This window comes from Lactuca serriola, chromosome 8 (genome assembly GCF_051521515.1).
Source record: "Lactuca serriola cultivar US96UC23 chromosome 8, Lser_US96UC23_V15, whole genome shotgun sequence".
Lineage (NCBI taxonomy): Eukaryota > Viridiplantae > Streptophyta > Magnoliopsida > Asterales > Asteraceae > Lactuca > Lactuca serriola.
Window position 1 is genome coordinate 250,146,971 of NC_136415.1, and position 20,236 is coordinate 250,167,206.

The 20,236-nt window shown below is 37.4% G+C and overlaps 1 protein-coding gene across 1 annotated transcript; it reads left to right on the forward strand.

The window, feature by feature from the left end:
• The first annotated feature begins 11,918 nt into the window (after positions 1 to 11,918).
• On the forward strand, positions 11,919 to 19,916 carry FANCM (DEAD/DEAH box RNA helicase family protein). Its single transcript, XM_079013308.1, has 21 exons — positions 11,919 to 12,082; positions 12,173 to 12,497; positions 12,842 to 12,991; positions 13,106 to 13,188; positions 13,296 to 13,410; positions 13,529 to 13,620; positions 13,728 to 13,782; positions 13,920 to 14,041; positions 14,261 to 14,374; positions 14,542 to 14,735; positions 14,832 to 14,965; positions 15,102 to 15,162; positions 15,281 to 15,351; positions 16,086 to 16,135; positions 16,220 to 16,385; positions 17,114 to 17,241; positions 17,305 to 17,701; positions 17,769 to 18,512; positions 18,672 to 18,723; positions 18,949 to 19,086; positions 19,215 to 19,916. The coding sequence occupies exons 1-21, from the start codon at positions 12,038 to 12,040 to the stop codon at positions 19,741 to 19,743; spliced, it is 3,765 nt and encodes a 1,254-aa protein (XP_078869434.1). The 5' UTR covers positions 11,919 to 12,037; the 3' UTR covers positions 19,744 to 19,916.
• Positions 19,917 to 20,236: the final 320 nt, after the last annotated feature.

The following is a 20,236-nucleotide window of genomic DNA, read 5'->3' on the forward strand; positions in this document are numbered from 1 at the left end:
TATTTTCCATATGACAATTCATTGTAAATAGAATCTTATATATTCATAATAATGTCAATATGATCCATCCATGACTATACTTTCAACTGTTCACAAGCGACCAATCCTTGGCAAACCTTAGATTGTCCTTGGCAGTTGTTTAATTATTTTAGTCAAAACTGGTTCTATTTCCTTTTTCCCTCTAAATGCCCCAGGCATTTGGAAAATTTTTAGAACGGTCGAATATTATAGCATATGCAATTGATTCTATATCCGAAGTGTATGGGATGCAATTCATAATAAAAACATGATACTTTACCAGTTTCTTACTATAATATTGTCATAATATTTCTATTTGTCGTGTTCTAAAAAATTCGAACTATGAAGAGGGATGCTGTAATCATAATCGTATTTTGAGAATGCAAATAATAAATATACACCTGACTAAATACAATTAAATTTCTTGATCTAAGCTTTTAGATTGAAAACGACGTATAACATTCTCTCCCTTAATTATAGCAAAAACATCTCTTCAACCCCTGCAACCTTGCAAAGTGAAACTTTTGTTTTTCTATAATTAATATTGCCAACTTGCAATACTTAAATAATAATCATGCTCCCACTAACATGATGATTATATTCATTCCAGCATAACCCTTATGCTCCCACTAGCTTTGACACGTATTTAGGAACCAGCTAAACTTCTAGGAATCAATACTTATAGACTTCCAAAGTTCATTGTTTCTAATACGATATGCTTCGATAAGCCTTTATCTAAGCTTCTCAAAATCACACACCTTTCCTTAGACAACTAATATGTGTGTCTAAACTAATTTAGAACTTATCTTACTAAGTCCTAAATGTTCAGACTAATTGCCAAATTTCACAATTCGAACTATGAAAAAGGATGTCGTAATTATAATCAAATTTGAGAATGCAATTTACATAGTTGCTATCTCCTTAAAATCTTTCTTAGTGAAAGCATTCCATCACAATCATTTTCATGAAGGAGAGGAACCTTATGACACTTAGATTTTATGGTGTATGTGTTCCTATCCATGTGAATTTGCCATTACCATAATCGAAAGATAATGTTTGTGGCAAATTCAAACTCTTATGGATAGAACTTGTTCATTCTTAATTTCTTGCCATCAAGGGTCCCACCACTGCTTCCAAGTTATCTAGCAGCTCACCTATGCCAGTCAATGTACTTTCATTGAACAAGGTGTTTTCCCTTATGCAACCTATTGAGAATTCGTAGAACTCATATGCATAATCACTCAGCTGGATTGACACAAAATAAAATTTGTCAACACAATAGGTTACAAACCCCAAGTCGTGTGCTAGTGTTTAATAATAGGTTTACTCTTGATTAGTTCTTGAAACTTTTCAAGATCATTTAGACTCCCACTTACCTCTTGACATATAAGATTCTCTTATGAAGAAACATTTCTTCACAAAACAAATATCCAAGAGTTAGTGTGTGTCTATATCAAGACATTACACACATTTGGTTTTAGTTTGTCTTTGTCATCTCCATGACATCACAACTTATCAATTTCAAACATCAAGAGTAAGAAAACAATTTTCTACTTCACATTTGATGAGTGTGTGTCACTCAATTCACAATCTTGGAGTATGATTCTAAGACTTGATTTTGGAACAAGGTATGAATCAACCTTTTGATTTAACCATTTCAACAATTTATGAATCCTCTTCTTATCCATACCAGTGCACTAAGATGTCATTAGAGGATCAATTGTGATATGGTTCTTAATCATTAAGATGATCATAAAAATCGATACAAAAGTACTCTCCCTTCTTCTTAGATTGGAGAAACTTTTATCTTTCTGCCTAATTGATTCTTCTCATTCGTTCTGCCATTTCATTGAAACTTTTCAATGATTCAGAATTCAACTTAATCTTGTAAGCACAACCACATTTACTAGACTTTTAGTAAATCATGACGAATAGTCTTATTGTTATTTGTGGTGGGGTTGACTAGTGCACAACATTGTGTTCTATTCCTTTAGTCCTTTACTTGAATCACATACTTGTGTGATCAAGGAATTAGTCTTAATTTCCTAAGTACCAAGATTTCCATACATCACATGATTCAAATCATATGATTCCAAGTTTCTGTCCAATTGAAACTTGGGTGATGAGAATCTTTCCTTACTTAGAAAATTTTGTCACTACCATAAATAACATAACTAAGAATCACATCCATTTATAGAAATACACAAACATCTATTTTTTGATTTCATTGCAAGGATATACATAAATAAGATAAATCAAAATTTATTTTATTCATAAAAGTAGCAGAAAACATGTCCTTACAATGCAAGATTAACTGAAAAACTATGTAATCAAATATTCCTAACAATTCTATCATAACTTTCTAAGCTCAAAATCTGATCTTCGAATCCATGCGATCATGATCCATTTCTTCGTGATAAAACTCATCTTGCTCTTCCATCAAGCTTCCTTTCTTTTCACTGATCCTGCAAAACATTCAAATGCAATCTTATCACATTATGTATTTAGAATCAATGAATAATAACTTAATGGAGTTAGATAGTGGAGTTTACCTGAAGTAGAGCCATACGTCTTGACTCTCCCATCTCTTAGATCTCTCAGGTATACTGGGCAGCTTCGTCTCCAATGCCCCTTCTCTTGGCAATAAAAGCAAATTGACTCTTTTGGAACAGCACACGGAACTGCTTAAGACTTTGCCTTTCTCTTATGATTAAACTTTTTGACCATGGCATGCCTTTCATTGCCATTGTCTGTATCCATAGAGGTCTAGAAGGAAGATCCACCGATCAACTTTGCTTTTCCAGTGCGCCAAATCATTGCTGATTCAGCAGCAATAAGCAAATAGGTGAGATCGATGAGGGTCACGTCGTTGTCTATCATATAGTACTCTCTTACGAACTCACTATATGAGTCAGGAAGCGACTGAAGAACCCAGTCAACATCCAATTTCTCACAGACAACGGGTCCCAACATCCTTAACCTATCAATGTGTGACTTCATCTCTAGGATGTGTGCACACACTAACTTTCCTTCGTCATGTTTACTTGTCAAAAGGGCTTGAGTGAGCTTGAACTTTTCAAGCCTTTGAACTTGTGGGTTAGGAAGAACAATAGGAGAAGGTGGAGGAAGTGAAGCATGATCTCGTGTTCCTCGATCGAATCGTGGAATATCATCTTTATGTGGAAAGCTTGTTCCATGGGATTTGGGAAGACCATAGTTGTCATACTTTGACATCTACAAAACGGGAGAAAAATTCAAGTTAGTTGATTGATTGAGTCCTTAATAAATCACCCAAATGAGACATTAAGGCTAGGACCCAACACAATATTCCACAACTTGGGAGAGGGATGTCGTAACCCAAATTGCAAAATATTTGAAGGTAAGTGGATGACGATTCACTAATTTTTCACCATGAAAAATGAAAAAGAGATTAGGTTTTAAATGTATTGAAAAACTCCTAGATCTTTTGAGATTCATTGAACTTTTCAATGGCATGTTTAAATCTCGATATGCCCCTCGATTTGTGACTGGGATGCCGAGGATCACAAAACAGGGTGTGAATAACCATGCAAACTTACATGGTACCCCCAATGTTACAGTCACCTATTCGATGTGTCGGTTAACCACACACGCTCCACCGAACTATGGCAAACATTGAGTCACCCTTTGCTACCTTTGCTTAGAACCATTTAGTGTGCCAGTTAACCACACACGCTCCACTAACGCCTTCGCAAGGGTACAAAGTGTAATTTCATGGAATTGCATCAAATTCACTTTTGCCTAAAGTAACTAAGATTGGGAATTTTGTATAAAACATTTAGTTACTTTATACTTCATTATACTTTTAATGGAAATGGTTTGCCATATCATACCCGTTCGGCTAATGACCCTCCACCAATCAAGGAAACGGTGGGTGAGAGTGGACACCCATTAAACGGCCATTTTATAGGCCATAACCTTATACCCCCCTTATAGATAGGCTTCGTGAATGTGGCCTACTAACGGTAAGACTAGAAGATTAAGTTATACATATATAATATTAGGCTTTTAATGTTATATATAGTATAAGGGTGTATTTTACACTTTTAAAATACTAGGTGGTCTAATTTAATAAATTATACTTTTAATTTAATTAAATGTAAACCATATCACTATGGATTTATTAACTCTCTTTTAATTATACACTTAATTAATTTAATAAAACCATAAGGGTGCAATTTGAACTTTTTCAAAACTTAGGGTTTTAGAATTTAACATTTTAAAAATTAAGCTTTTTAATTAAAATTTAACATTTTACATTTAGTTTAATTAAATGTAAACCTTATAGACCTGAAACCTTGGAGCTTTATGAGTCATTTTGGGAGTCATGAGCTTGGAATGTCATTTTTGGGGCTAAATCACCATTTTGGACCATTTAGATGTTATATGTGTGTCAAGGTCCGAACTTTACGTGATTATCATGCTTGGGGAGGCCAGATCTATGATTGTATGGAACAGATCTGACCTCAGAAGTTGTTTTGAGTTTGTGCATGGCATGAACTCGCCGAGTCCGAAGAACAGACTCGGCGAGTAGTATGAAGGTTGCTCGTTAATCACTCAGTGAGTGGACTTGCTGAGTTGGGGGGAATGACTCGGTGAGTCAGGGAGAGTCAGGGGTCTGAGTTCAAGTTGGAACTCGCCGAGTTGTTCTTGAGACTCGGCGAGTTGAGTCAGGGTGGCCCTGCGATTCATGGCAGGTGGAACTCGTCGAGTCAAGGGAAGTACTCGACGTGCCAAGAGAGGATCTAAGTGAGTCAGTGGACACGTGTAGACTCGCCGAGTAGCCCTAGTACACTCGACGAGTCAGGTCAAAGTTTGACCGTTGACCTTGTTGACTTTTAGGGTTGAGTACAATTGTATTTATGAGAGTATTACTTTGTGTGATTAGGCGGAGGCTAGATCACACTTCTTCCAAGTCAGATATTTATCGAGACATCGAGGTGAGTCTTCTCACTATACGTTACCTAGAGTGGTACTATGCGATGACCAGAGGGTCTTATGTGTTATGTATGAGATCATGTGCTATGAGATATTTGTATGTTGTATGATGATATAGACCGGACCGGAGGGTCCAACGAGCTATGACCGAACCTAAGGGTCCAACGAGCTACGGGACTGGAGGGTCCCGCTGAGACACATCGACCGGAGGGTCGTATTATGGCCTCGAGTGGCGTATGTGTTGTATGTGGTATTTTGGGGAACTCACTAAGCATTTATGCTTACAATTGTTGTGTTATGTGTTTCAGGTACTAGTGATGAGCGCGGGAAGGCGCCGACATGATTTGTACACACACGCATTGGAGTTTTTGTAGAGATTCTGGGGAGATGTTATGTGACAATAACATTTAATACAATATGTTTGACATTATTTTATGAATGAATGAATGTTTTAAAAATGAAAAATTATTTTGAAAATTTACATTGTTACAAAGTTCGTTAGAAACGGACTTAGAATAAAGGAGTTATGACACTTTGAAGATATTGACATTTATGGCACTTAATGGAAAAAGTTGATGTGGAAAGGCCATGCATGCATTGGGACACGTGTGGGTACGCCCAGCGTAGGCTGGGTTACGTCCATCGTAATAGAGTAAATGATAGCGGGTACAAGGACGCGTACGCCCAGTGTAATAGAGTTACACCCAGCATACGCTCAGAGTCATAAAACCCTAATTTTAGGGTCAACCACTATTTAAAGAACATAAGGGATCGACCCTAGCCTCCTTATTTGTTCCCTTATCCTCAGAACAACCCTAGATAGTCGTTCCATCTCCATTGTTGGGTATGTTTGGCCTTGTGTAGCTTAGTTTGGAAAATAAAAGCTTAGAAGAAGGAAGAAGAGGTTGGCAAATAAGGAAACTTGGTGGATGGAGCTTGTATATCCGAGATAGCATCACCCTTTGCAACCATTTGAAGGTATAAAGCTTCTTGCTTGACATCTATTTTGTGTAGATCTAAGTGTTGTGAAGTTTTGACACCATTTCTTGTCCCCAAAACCCCAATATGATGCATAATGTGTTTTGGTTAAGATAATCTATCCTATCAGACCATAGGAGAGGTCTTGAGTGAGAAAAATGAGGTCCCAATGGCTTTAGTTGTCCCATGTACGAAGTAGGAAGGTCTTAATGGGTTAAGACTTTTAGTTAAGAGCTTTATAGACGTCCAAAATGATAAAGATTGAGACTTTATAAGTCCTATGCCCTTCTTGTCACTGGATCTGGCATATGGGCTTAAGTGCTTTAGCCATTAAGCACGTGGAAGGATTTTTGTTCAGACGCGCATACGCCTAGCGTAAATTGTGGAAAGCCCAACGTACTCGCCATTTTGCCTTTACGCCTAGCATACATGGGGGGTATGCCCCGTGTAATCTGTCTGTATGGATCATGAGTTTTTGGGCCATGGTTTGGGGCATGTTAGGGTATTTGGGCCTTAATGGGCCCTCATAAATCATATTATATGGGTCAAGGAATATAATTTAGGCTTATGGTGAGGCCCATTAAGGGATTGGGCCCAATGTAGCAAATTGGGCCATTAGTGGGTCACTAGTGGGCCTGAGAAGCTTTTCTAGTGTTGGGCTTTTCATGTTGTGGTTTTGGACCTTAGTCATAGACCATATGAACACCGACAAAAGATGAGCATGGAGAAGTACCAACATGGATCAGATTTCACACATACATAAGATTTCCAACAACATCCCACATGGAAAAAACATGGAGAAAAAAAAGCCAGACAAATTCCTATATATAATCTGATTTCACATATACATCCATAATCTGCTTTCACAATCAAAGAAATCCATCAGAATTTTCATCTGATTTTGTTCAGACATTTTATCAAATAGCTAACGTGCATACCAAAATATTACACTGTGATGCTTCGTATCTATCCATAAAACCGTATACAGCTCCAAAGTAGATGATATGAAGATGAGGACAACATCTACGATAATACATGGCAGAAAAATCGAACAAATAAATACATACCTAGAAAAAAATGGAACAGAAAAAAGGAGGAAAAAGATGGGGTTTTTCTTACCGCAGGAAGGAGGCCAAAGCTTAGCACGAGGCAGCGTTGCAGGGAGGCAGCAAAGGCGTTGGTCGGAGGTGGTAGGAGTTGTGGAAGAAATTGCGTATGGGGCAAGGAGAAGGAAGAAATCACGTCAAGGCTAAGAGAAGGAGAGGGAAACAATAGGGTGGCGGCACTCATGTCTGGTGGTCGAAGGCAGTCGCTAGTGTGGGGGAGGAAGTCATTGGAGTGGAGGTTATGGGTGTACGCGATGGAGAAGAAGGCGAGAAGAAGGCGCCTGCAAAAGAAGGAGAAGGGCATGGAGGGAAAATATGATGCTTGGTCTCGGTCAGTTGTATTTTATTAATGGACCGAGTCAGGAGGTGGGTCTGCAAAGACTTACCGAGTCAGATGAAAATCAAATATATCAAACATGTTGACCAGCCCGAGTCAGCCAAAATTGCTGACCCGGACCCAGTCAACAATATATCAAACACCCCCTAAGTGTTTTTAGTGTGTACTTGAAGTCATTGGAAGAAGGAAAAGCTTCAGGACACAAGAAGGAGCTCATAGATCCAGAATCATTGCCTCGTCCACGACATTGTGCTTGTATAAAGCTTGAACCTTGCATTATGGTCGTTTAGATCTCCATTTTGGAGTTCCTTGCTTGTTTTTTTGTCCAAATGATATGATTCTTGGGATTTTGTGCTTGTATAAAGCTTGAACCTTGCATTGTGGTCATTTTGTTGTCCCGATCTCCTCGGTCACAACCTGATAAGCACGCCCTAGAGCCTTCGGAGGCTCTGCTCGACCCTGACCCCCGTCAGTAATTCTCAAAGTGGCTGGCGTTGGGGCCTGCACTGGCCTGGCGGCCAGGAGAGGACACTGGGCCTTCATATGGCCCACCTGATTACAATGATAACAAAGTCGAACTCTGGCAGCTGGAGCCTGATGTCTGCAATCCCTGGCTATGTGGCCTTCCTTGCCACACTTGTGGCACCCAGAAGAAGAACGACAACTTCCTTCATGTACCTTGCCGCACTTCCCACAAGTGCGACTCCTTTGACCTCCCTGTCGATAATCAGCGCCCATCATCCGCTTCGGCGCAGGTTGTGACTGCACCGGGGCCTGCCTCTGCTCTCTCAACTAGAGCTCGATCTCCAACTCGTGCCGCCTGGCGGCCTCCTGCAACTCCAACAAAGTATCACATCTCTGAGTAGACACAAACTGACGAATATTTGTCTTGAGCATGCTCAGATACCGGGTCATCTGAGCCTTCTCCGAAGCAAACTCGCGGCAAAACATCGCCCTTTCCGTAAACATCATGGTGATCTCCGTCACTGGCTCCGAATCCTGCTTTAATTCTAAAAACTCATGATCCAATCTCTCCCGCTCCACCCGCGGAACATAACGAGTACTGAACATGTCTCGGAACTGATCCCAAGTAACCGTAGCCCGTTGCGCATTTGAATACGATCCCGTAGTCAACCTCCACCAATCCTTTGTCCCGAGCCTCAAAGGGTTCAGAGCACACCTCACCCTCTGATCAGCAGGGCATGAACACGTTGAAACATCCCTCCACGTCTAACAACCATCTCATAGCAACAATCGGATCCTCAACCCCATCGAAAGTAGGGGGCTTCGTATTATCGAAGTCCCGATACTAAAAGCCCTGACCGACTCCTCCTCCTACCGCTGCGGCTGCAGCGGCAGCCGTCTCTGCGAGAGCTACATAGCGCTCATCGAAGTACTCAACCATAGCGGTCTTGATCGACCCAAACAACTCTAGCAACTCCGCTCGGAACATAGCCGCAACCTCATCATGTAGGATATCACGAATCCTAGCATCCAACTCATCCATCCTCATCTGACCAATAACCTCGGGTGGTGCTGATCCATCCTGACCACCTTCTCCTGATCCCGATCCTGAACTGGATCCTGCCCCGAAGCGTGTCGTAACCACCATACTGCAGTACACCAAAAGATCGTCAGATACTCCTCATAACAGCTCGGGAAATAACTTCTAACCAACATCCCAGGGGTTGTGACTTCCTTGATACGTGTATGGGTCATGTGCTTTCAGTAGTACGGGGCCATACTACCTTCCACACCTACCCATATTTGTCTCCAGTATCACCACAATGCCCTAAACATATACACACATAGCAAACGCTCAATCCTCACTCCTAGAGGAATACTGAGTATCTCATAACTGGCCTCCCGACCTCTCACGACCCACAAAAAAGAACCCTAGGCTAACAAGCATCATGAAATCAGGCAATTCTATCATGCAATCCCTAAAGATCCCTAGCCTAGTACTAGCATGTCGTTCTAACATATAACACAATCAAATAACTTGTGTGGTATTTTGGGGTCTACTTACTGGCTCCGACTGATCGTACTCTCTGCATCCTCCTTTACTTATTTTGAAAACCATTTTTTTAAAAAAAATATCTCCTTCATTTGAGACTGGAGTCACACGAATGTTCCTCCAATTCACTCAAATCAAGGCTCTGATACCAACTTTTAACGACCAAAAATTTCCAAACAATTTAAAACATTTTAATCCATTCAAAAACCATTAAGTTAATACAACTTGTTTTCAAAACAGTTTTAAACATCAGAGTATCCCCAGAACCAAGTCACAAAATCATGAAATATGAGGAGCGGTACGATCACGCCTTTGCCTTGCCACGATCACCTGAGGTACCTGAAACAATAAACTGAAACCGCAAGCTCGAAAGCTTAGTGAGTTTCCCCTAAAACACCCATACACACATAACCATACATATACATCAATAAACAACATACTATGGGTCCAATCAACCGCTGGGTTGGAATACCCCAGACCCTCAACCATCGGGTTGGAATGCCAACATACTACGAGTCCAATCATCCTTGGGATGGAATACTCTCGGCCCACAACCACCGGGTTGGAATGCCCACACGCCTATACATACAATAACTACTATGGGTCCAATCATCCCTCAGGATGGAATACCCTAGGCCCACAACCATCAGGTTGGAATGCCATCATACTACGAGCCTAATCATCCTAACATAATGGAATACTCCTGGCCCACAACCATCGGGTTGGAATGCCCACATACTAGCAAACATGTGCATCTATCAAATAATCACATAACAGTCTACTGAAACAACATACTAGGGCCCAATCATCCTACCGGGATAGAATACCCTCTACAGTTATTCAAACATGCACACATCTCACAGGTAATCACTTACCAGCATACCGACAGTCCGAACAGCTACAGGTCACTAAGCATAACCACATCCAGTCTACCAGGATGCCAATCTAATCAACCATACTAGCATATAATCATCCTTTCTAGCAGAATACCAACCAACATATCAGAACAACAATTACTCAAATAACAATTCAAAGGGTCGGCCTTGGTGCCTTAGACCCTTGGTATAGTGAGGATAACTCGCCTTGAACTGCTGGTACCCTTCTGACTGCTATCTGACAATCCCCGCACCACTGCTCCTCTAGCGCCTCGAACTATCAATGTCACGATAACACTTAGCCCCAAAACAATATCCTTCTAAGGGTAAATTGACCATTTTACCCTTATGTTTGTGATAATGTTTATGTTTGTGTTTGTGTTTGTGCTCATGTACAGGTTCTTAAAAGTTAGGAACTTTGATATTGAAAAATCAAAACATATGTGGGCTAACATGCTTCAATGGAGAAAAGGATTTGGTATTGACAATATCTTTGAGGATTTTGAGTTCAGTGAGCTGAAAAAAGTTCTAGAACACTATCCTCATGGATATCATTGTGTAGATAAAGAAGGAAGACATGTTTATGTTTCCTGCTTTTTCTTTAGCTGCATATAAACGTAATGATTTATGTGCTCTTTTTCTAAAATATGTAACTGATTTTTATATGTTTCTTTGTTTTTGTAGTGAGACTCGGGATCAAATTCAAAGCCCTTGCAACCAAGTTGCAAGGCTGCTGGAACAACAACTGCACAAGCTTGAGATTAATTGTATAGGAGACTTGCTTTTCATAATTAGTGGAATTGTTGTTTTTTATATCATTTGTTTCTTTGAATATGTTTTTGTATTATTACATTATAATTTTCAATAACCCATGCTATTAATTGTTCCTTTTTATTGTTTGGTGAAGAATACTATGAACTATTTTGCTTTTATAAGTTTTATATTTGGTGGAGAGGTTATAATCAAGTTTTGTTTGTTTGACATGAGAGATCAAATGTTTTTATAGAAAAATATAATGTTATAAATTAAATTGTAAATTATTAAGGAATTATTATAAAAACTACTGTCGGAGGTTAATATAGTCATTTTATACTATCATTCAGATGCAAAATCAAACAACAAGTTTCAGTCAGAAGTTAATTCAGTCAGAACTTCTAACCAGTCAGCTTCTAACCCAGTTAGACCTATCAAACAACCCCTTAGAATGACTCGTAATCACTCACGATAGCTTTAGGGTTTCGAGATTTAGGGTTAGGGACTTGGAGGTTGGAAATGAGGCTAATGAGGCCAACACCTTAGGGTTAAGGTTTTTAAACAGGGTGCAAACCCCGAAAGGGTTTCATATCTGCCAGCCTACTCATCGAGTTGATGCCTCCTAACTTGTCGAGCAGGTCACTTAAAATACACGACCCTTATGATATCTACTCGACGAGTTTGGAGCTCCCAACTTGTCGAGTTGCTTTATAAAATAGAATGAGTTATAATACATACCAGGAATCAGACATTATAAAATTTTTTATAGTTGTCCTAAAATAGATTTTTTTTGGAAATCACTTCGTTTTTGGATGAGATATATAAAATAAAAGAACCAGATTGTAACTTCACACACTTTTAAAGAGTTTTACAAGTTCATCGTCACAAAAAATTTGCCGCCTATTTTTCTCTCGAAGGGTTTCTGATTTCAATTGCAACTTCACACACTCGCTGGTTACTTCTTGTAACACGGTTAATGGCATCGGCTGTTCCTGTTGAGATGATTGACGACGATGACGACGTAAGCTACTCCATAACCATATCTCTCGCAAAACCCCATTTCACTTCTGCCAACAATTCTTGATTTCATTTTTCGTTTTTCTTACACCAGGATTTTGATTGGGAAGCAGCCGTTAGAGAGATTGATGTCGCCTGTGGTGAAGCCATTAAACAATCATCATCTGGAGTTACTACTACTACCAGCGCAACCATATATCGAAATTCTAATTTACATACGGGTTCTTACCCTAAGATTGAAAACAACAAACCCTCTTCTTCTCGTCAATCCACACTTGATAGATTCATTGGATCGACAGGCTTGAAATCCACAAATCAGGATGCACGACATGATGCCCAAGATAAGGTTGAGTGCAATGACGAAAGAGTAAGCGACGTTAGCATTGACCCAGAGGCCGCAAAAACCTGGATATACCCAGGTATCTGTTTACTTTACAATAGCTTTATATATTACAGAGTTATCACTCGTTAATCCATTTGGGGTCTACTGATTTGTTGAATTTTGATTTTTGGGGCAATTCAGAACATCCATCATTATAAAAAAAACTAACCTTGTTACGCTTCCTTTTGATGTCAGATCGTATCAACCCAAGTTAACAATTAACTAGTTAATCACTACAAATAACTTGCTCTGATTTCTGCTATATGCACTGTTTCTTGTCCTTAAGTGATTAATCAAAGAACCCCCAATGCTAAATTGCTCTCCAAGAATCGGTTTTCTTTAAATGATTTGCATTCTGAAGCTTATACAATTGATCTTTAGTGGCAGAAAACGTCCCTGTTCGTGATTATCAGGCATCTATTACCAGAACAGCTTTATTTGCAAATACATTGGTGTCATTGCCTACAGGATTGGGAAAGACTCTTATTGCTGCTGTTGTAATGTATAATTACTACAGATGGTTTCCTCAAGGTGATGATATACTTAATTTCTCTTTGCAAGTTGAATCCTACATATATCTCTAAATCTAGAATGGGTGTTAAATTAGATTGGAAAATGTAGTTCTTATGCGATGTTGTATTGCAGGAAAGATTGTGTTTGCTGCTCCTTCTCGTCCTCTTGTTTTGCAACAGATAGAAGCATGTCATAATATTGTGGGAATTCCACAAGTGAGATTTCTTTTCTTCTTTCTTCATACATTGTCCAGTTTAGGTTCTTACATATCAGATTTGTCTTGTTTGCTGTTTTTAAGAAGTTCATATCAAACTGATTGCAGGAATATACAGTCGATATGACAGGTCAAACAAGTCCTTCAAAAAGATCAGGCCTTTGGAAAACTAAACGAATCTTCTTCCTTACCCCACAAGTTCTTAATGAGGATATAAAATATGGCAAGTCCCTTTCTCTTTCCCATTTCCAATCCAATACATGCCAAATGTAGTACAAGTTTTGTACATTTTAAAATGAGGACATGGTATTTTTTTTTCTTACAGAAAGTGTATAATGCAGGACGTTGTGATATGAAACAATTAGTGTGTTTAGTGCTTGATGAAGCTCATCGTGCAATTGGAGACTATGCCTACTGTGCAGTTGTACGTAAGGTATGTTCAGGGGTTGTACTTTGTGCTTTGAGATTGGTACATTAATTAAATCAAGTATGATTCTTTCACTTAGATTTTGAAATGTTGTGATTTCTTTGTACTCATAGTTGATGGCTGTTCCAGTGCATTTGAGATTATTAGCTCTTACTGCAACACCAGGATGTAAGTCATTTATCAATTAGCTCAAACATAAATAGCAACACACACACACACACTTGATAACAATATACTTACATTTCTTTACATATAATGACAATACCTAACAAATAAAGTTCATAATGTTATATGTGAGTATTCAGCCAAGCAAGAGAAGGTCCAACAAGTGATTGATAACTTGCAAATATCTTGTCTTGAGCATCGAAGTGAGAGTGATCCTGATGTGACTCCCTATGTGCATGAAAGGAAGGTTGATTTAATAGAGGTATATGCTAAACTTTGTACATTATTTGGTTACAATTTATGAGTTTTTGTAGCTCATTAAACAAAAAGCTATTTTTCATTCAAGAATGGTTTATTTCCATTCGAATGAATATCAATCAAATAGTACAAGTCACATTTCTTCCCTGTTTCCATCATAACAAACACTATTTTAAGGATTTTTTTTTTCCAATAATCATTATTCTTGCTATAATGGTGATAGGTTGAGATGGGAAATGATGCTCTTGAAGTAGATAAACTGCTAATGGATATAATACGTCCATATGTTTCAAGGCTTTCTCCCTTTATAGCTCTTCCAAAAAGAGACATAAATTCGGTTAGCTTTTGTCTATTTTAGGGCTCTTTTGAATCCCCAACTTATCTGTGCTCTTTTATAAGTACAATTTCTTTCATATGAGTGTTTCCAACTCCAATATTCAAATCAGTCTAAATGCAAGAAAGTTTCATAATGAGAATGTGCTGACATGGATCTTAATTTGGCAGTTTAGCCCATACGATTTTCTTGAGTCAAAGGAACAATTCCACAAAGCTTTGCCACAAAACATTTCTGAAATCAAAATCCGGGAAATAGATGGGATTTTGTTAGTCCTGATCACACTATATCATATAAGAAAGCTCCTTTCAGCTCATGGTATACAACCAGCATTTGATATGCTTGAAGAGAAATTGAAACAGGGGTATTTTTGTCCATCTTTTATCAACATTTTGGTTATTTGAGCATTAAAGAGCTTTTCTTTCGAGTACTATTGATGCTAAAATTGATTAACTTCCAGGAATTTTTCTCGATTCATGAACACGAAAGAAGAACTTTGGAAAGCAAAAGCTATAATGAAACAAAACTTGGATAATGGTGTTCATAGTCCAAAGTTTCAAAAGATGTTAGAAGTATTGTCTGAACACTTCAATAGTATGTCATTGGATCCTTTTTGTTTTACTTGATGTTGCTAACTTCTTGGATTACATTGACCTTTTCATGTGTATTCCCAGAGTTTGAAGTGATTTAATATTATTTTTTGGAGATTCTGACAGCTGTGCATATGCAGAAAAACAAGATCCCAAGAAGTCGAGGGTTATCATTTTTTCAAATTTTAGAGGAAGTGTAAGGTCAAAATATTCATTATTCTTAATCTCTAGTTCATTCTGATTTCTGCAATGAACATGATTATCATGATGCTGGAATTTCAAGTTATAAGATTTTAAATATCCATCTTAATATTTTCAGTGAGATAATGAAGTCATTATCTACCATTGGGCCATATGTTAAAGCTACAGAATTTATTGGCCAAAGCTCAGGTTAGTGATCTTTTCCAGTAATTATCTTCTTACATTATAGTGCAGTAGAAATCCAAATCCTTTGTGTTCCATCTTTTTGTAGAATTTTATGTTAAAAGGGTATTTTGGTATTTTTCACAAGGGGGAAATACTTGAAATTGAACTCCATGTGTTCCATGCTCTTATACTAACTAAACTACTTGCAGCTTTTCATTAATTCTTTTGCATAAATGGTGAATTTGCCATGCTTTCTTTGTGAAATACATGTTTTTTTTAGAGTAAATTACACAAATGGTCCTTATGGTTTAGGGTAATTTGCATGTTTGGTCCCTAACTTAATTTTTTTTTAACTTGGAATGTCTCTATTGTTTGTTTATGTTGCGCGTATTGTCCCTGTCTTACCTAAAAAGACTATTTTGCCCTTGATTTTTTAATTTATTTAAATAAACACCGCCCCAACCCCACCCCTCTCACATTACCTTACCTACCCCATATTTAAATAATAGTTTTTTAGGTAAGACAGGGACCAAACGTGTAACAAAAACAAATAGTAGGGACCAAGCGCGTAACAATAACAAACAGCGGGGACCTTCCGAGTTAAAAAAGTAAGTTAGGGACCAAACACTCAAATTACCCTAAACATAGGGACCATTAATGTAATTTACTCTTTTTTTTTTTTTTTTTTTTTTTTTTTTTTTTATAAATGTGGTTCATGAATACTGTTGATCTTGTATTACATTTATATTTTTGCACAGGTAAAAAATCAAAGGGCCAGACACAAAAAATACAGCAGGCTGTTTTAGAGGTAACAATCTCCAACTTTTATGCAGCCATTATCTTCTTCATGTTTTTTTTTTATGTAAATATTATTTTCATAATTTGTTATTAGAAATTTCGAGCTGGTGAATATAATGTTATTGTTGCAACATCAATTGGAGAAGAAGGTCTAGACATTATGGAAGTTGATCTTGTTATTTGTTTTGATGCTAATGTCTCACCTTTACGCATGATTCAACGCATGGGAAGAACTGGTAGAAAAAGTGAAGGAAGAGTTGATATCCTTTTATATTTTATACTTCATTTCATTATTTAATTATTCAAGACAAATTTTCATAATTGGTCCCTGTGGTTTGCAAAATATCGCACCTTGAGGACAACTATGAAAAACGTCACGCCACTCGTCCTTATGGTTTCGAAACCTTGCATGAACGCTCCTTTCCAATGTTAAAACTAACTTTTCAACTTTTATTTTTTATGAAAAGACCAATTTACCCTTGAACCAAATATGCAATATACAACAAACCTCAAGGGTAAATCAGATTTTGTTCAAGGGTAAATTGGTCTTTTCATAAAAAATAAAAGTTGAAAAGTTAGTTTTAACATTGGAAAGGAGCGTTCATGCAAGGTTTCGAAACCATAAGGACCAGTGGCGTGACGTTTTTCATAGTTGTCCTCAAGGTGCAATATTTTGCAAACCACAAGGACCAATTATGAAAAATTTTCATTAGTCAATGATACAATTGTTTCATAACTATAACATTTTAGTTATGTAGGGGGTGTTTGGGGTATCTTTTCAGAGGGCAAAAGAACTTTTGTGAAAAGTTCGAAAAAGTCAGGTTTCCCTGACTTTTCCAAAAAGTCAGTTTTCCTTCTTTAAAAAATCCAAAAGGAGCTTTTCCCAAACATCTTTTGTCTGTTATCTTTTCTCAAAAGTTCTTTTGCCCTCTCAAAAGATATCCCAAACACCCCCGTAAATTGTAAAAAGTTCCCTTAACATGCATACTAGTCTTAGCTTGTAAAGGCCAAGAAGTAAGAGGCTATTTGAAAAAACAATCAAACAGCAAATCTATCAAGAAACATATGATAAATGGAGGAACAAGTAGCTTCCGTTTTCACTCTAGTCCAAGAATGGTAAGATTATTATTATTATTACTTGATTACAAATTGTGTTTATTAATTTGTGTTTTTTTACAGATTCCAAATGCTTTTAGGCCTGAAAAAGTGCTGACTAAGCTGTTGATTGAAGAATATGTTCGACGTGGAAAGAAAGTGAAAAATGATGAGGCTATTCAGACACCAAAATATAAACTTAAACTCAACAACTTTGAGATTGATCTTCTTGCAAAGTATTTTCAGCCTTCAAGTGAAAACGAATGGAGGCCTTCTCTTATTGCTTTTCCTCATTTCCAAGCATTTCCATCAAGAGTTCATCAAGTTTCTCATTCTATGAGAACAGAGATGCTAATCGATACAATGCAAAATTTACAAGACTTATCTTTTGATAACAAGGATGAAGAAGAGACTTCAGAAGGCTACTTCAGAACTGAAAACATTGACATGGAGCATCATGAAGTTTCTCATTCTATAAGAGGTAACTAAAAGCAAAAAGTCAAAAATGGATTCAGTATGTTTTTGACATTTGGTTTACAATATTGCAGATGATGATGAAATACAGAAAGAACCTGAAAGTGACCTATTATCTCCTATGAAAAAACCTTCTGTTCACTCCTTTCTTTTTGGATCAGATTTTACATCCATTGATTCACTTGGACGAGTTATGATTCTTTCTGTTCCATTATTTTCTCTCACCAAAAATTCAACTCCACAAAACAACATCCATTTAGAGGATTTACAGACATCATGTGATATTATAAATCACGTTTTCACTACCCCTGTAAAAAGTGATGATGATCTTCTGGAATCTTCTAGAAGGAACATCACGGAAACCCCTCTTGCTGACACTGAGTCAACCGATTCGAAAGTTGCTGAACTCAGTCCTCGCCTGACAAATCTAATAATGTCTGGTGTTGTTCCAGAGTCCCCAATAGATAATAGTGATTATAAAGTAAAAGATAACCCTACAATGCCTGAAATCCCCATATCTTTGGTTCAAAATAAGAACAATGAGGGAGAAATACAGAATAATTCTTCAGAAAATTATGTTTCTGTTTGTAAGTTTGTGGGAGAAACACGAACTCCTGTGACAAAGTTGTCTGATGATATAAGTAGTAAAGATTGGATGTTAAGTTCTGGTGAAAAGTCAATTAGTCAACCGAAGTCAAGGCTTAAAAGATTACGAAAATATGGCGATATAAAAAGTGGGAATTTGTCAGATGTGGAAGAAGTTGTGGGCCATAGATCTTGTGCTCAATTGGATCGTTTTTCCAATAAGCGTGGTAGAGGTAATTTTTGCAAATTTTGTTATCCCTAGCTTTAATCAACCTATTAATCAAATTTGATTCTTACTATTTAAGTTGCAATAATAAGTTGCAATAATCACTTTTAAAATGCACATCAAAACATCCTCAGAATTCTCATATGATGCATATTTTTTGTTTCAGGTGACAAAAAGGTGTTAAATAATGCCAGAGTTTTTATCGAAGATGAAGCTGAGTAAGTCCATAGGATGATATTCTAGGGATATTTTTTTTAACAATGAGGGCGTTTGCACAGACTGGTTAGCAATAATGAGTCCCTGAATGACAACTTTTTGTCTCATTTGCATCAGCCAGACCTATTCTGTTTGTAACAAAAGCAGAACATTTCATCTATTAAATTGTTTGAAAATATTATTGAAGTTAATTAATAAACTAGGGTTGAATGTTGATAAAATTTCAGGGTGTCTTCAGAAGGGTCTGGTGATGAGGATGTTGACCATGGTCAAGATTCTTATGATGGCAGTTTCATAGATGACCGGATAAACCCTACAGTGGCAACCACACAAGCTGCTGAATGTGATATGATGGCCATTTATAGGTATGTTAACGTTCCTCTGAATTCTAATTCTTTAAATTTTCTATCACAATGTGATATTATCTGGCATGAAAGGTTATTTTGGTCACTTTGAAAAATCTACATGTAACTTCTTTTTGTTTGGGTGGCAGACGATCTTTACTCACCCAATCACCCGTAATCAGAACACCACAGTTCCCCATGGACCCTAGTCCTGATATAGACCCAATGCATGATGATGGAGGAAGTACATCCAGAACAACAAATCCTACGCACAACAATACCTATTCCACATCCGTCTCTTTCAACGCCGAGAGGCTCTCTTCAGCCACCGGAATCCCAACCACCACCACCGGAATCTCGAGCACCGCCACCGGAATTCGGAAAAGGAAGTTGAGTTTTTCTCATGGCGAGTCACTTCCGATTCGTAACCTAGAGAAGGAAATCTTAATAGATGCTGAATCAACTGCTGCTAAAGAGCCGCCGTGGAAGGCGGAAGGAGGAGCCATGGATGATTTTGATAGTGATGAGTTTTATCGAGATATTGATTTTGATGCGTTGGAGGAAGAAGCTACCAGACAATTGAGATCGCGATCGGAGGCGTCGGGGAAGGTGAATGATAAACCGAATGATCAAAACTTGGATTTTTTGGATTGTCCGTCTTTTGATCTCGGAATTTAAAGGTAATTTATGTCATTTGTTAGAGGTTTTTGGGTGCGGTGTAAATATTACTCGAATGTGGGATGTGTGTAATTATAAAGAGAAAATTATGGTAGTGGTGGTAAAGAGTTTGTATATTGCGATGAATATTTTGGACAGGATAGAAACAAGAATAAGATGCACTTTTTTTTTAACAGACTTAAATAATAGGAACATAATTTCATTTGAAAAAATTTTAGATTTGATAATAAGTCAGGAAAAAATTGTCATCATTGTGTTTTTTCTATCAATATCTTAGTTGTGTTGTTATCTTATAAGATAATATTTATTAATATCATTTATTAAAAAAAAAACAAGGCCTAAGATTGAGTTTTAACATGGACTTATAAGGTTATAAATTTATCATAGCAATAGAAAAATATTACTATTTTTTTTTTTTTTTTTTTTTTTTTTTTTTTTTTTTTTTAAACGGCAATCTAACCTATTTCTAAACTACACCTTAAATCCACTTATG

Bases quoted from the DNA above. Each gene is read 5' to 3' on its own strand.
- FANCM (XM_079013308.1), top strand. From the start codon at position 12,038: ATGGCATCGGCTGTTCCTGTTGAGATGATTGACGACGATGACGAC. The intron at 14,375-14,541 runs GTTAGCTTTTGT...TTAATTTGGCAG, and splicing joins CAAAAAGAGACATAAATTCG to TTTAGCCCATACGATTTTCT. The intron at 17,702-17,768 runs GTAACTAAAAGC...ACAATATTGCAG, and splicing joins AGTTTCTCATTCTATAAGAG to ATGATGATGAAATACAGAAA.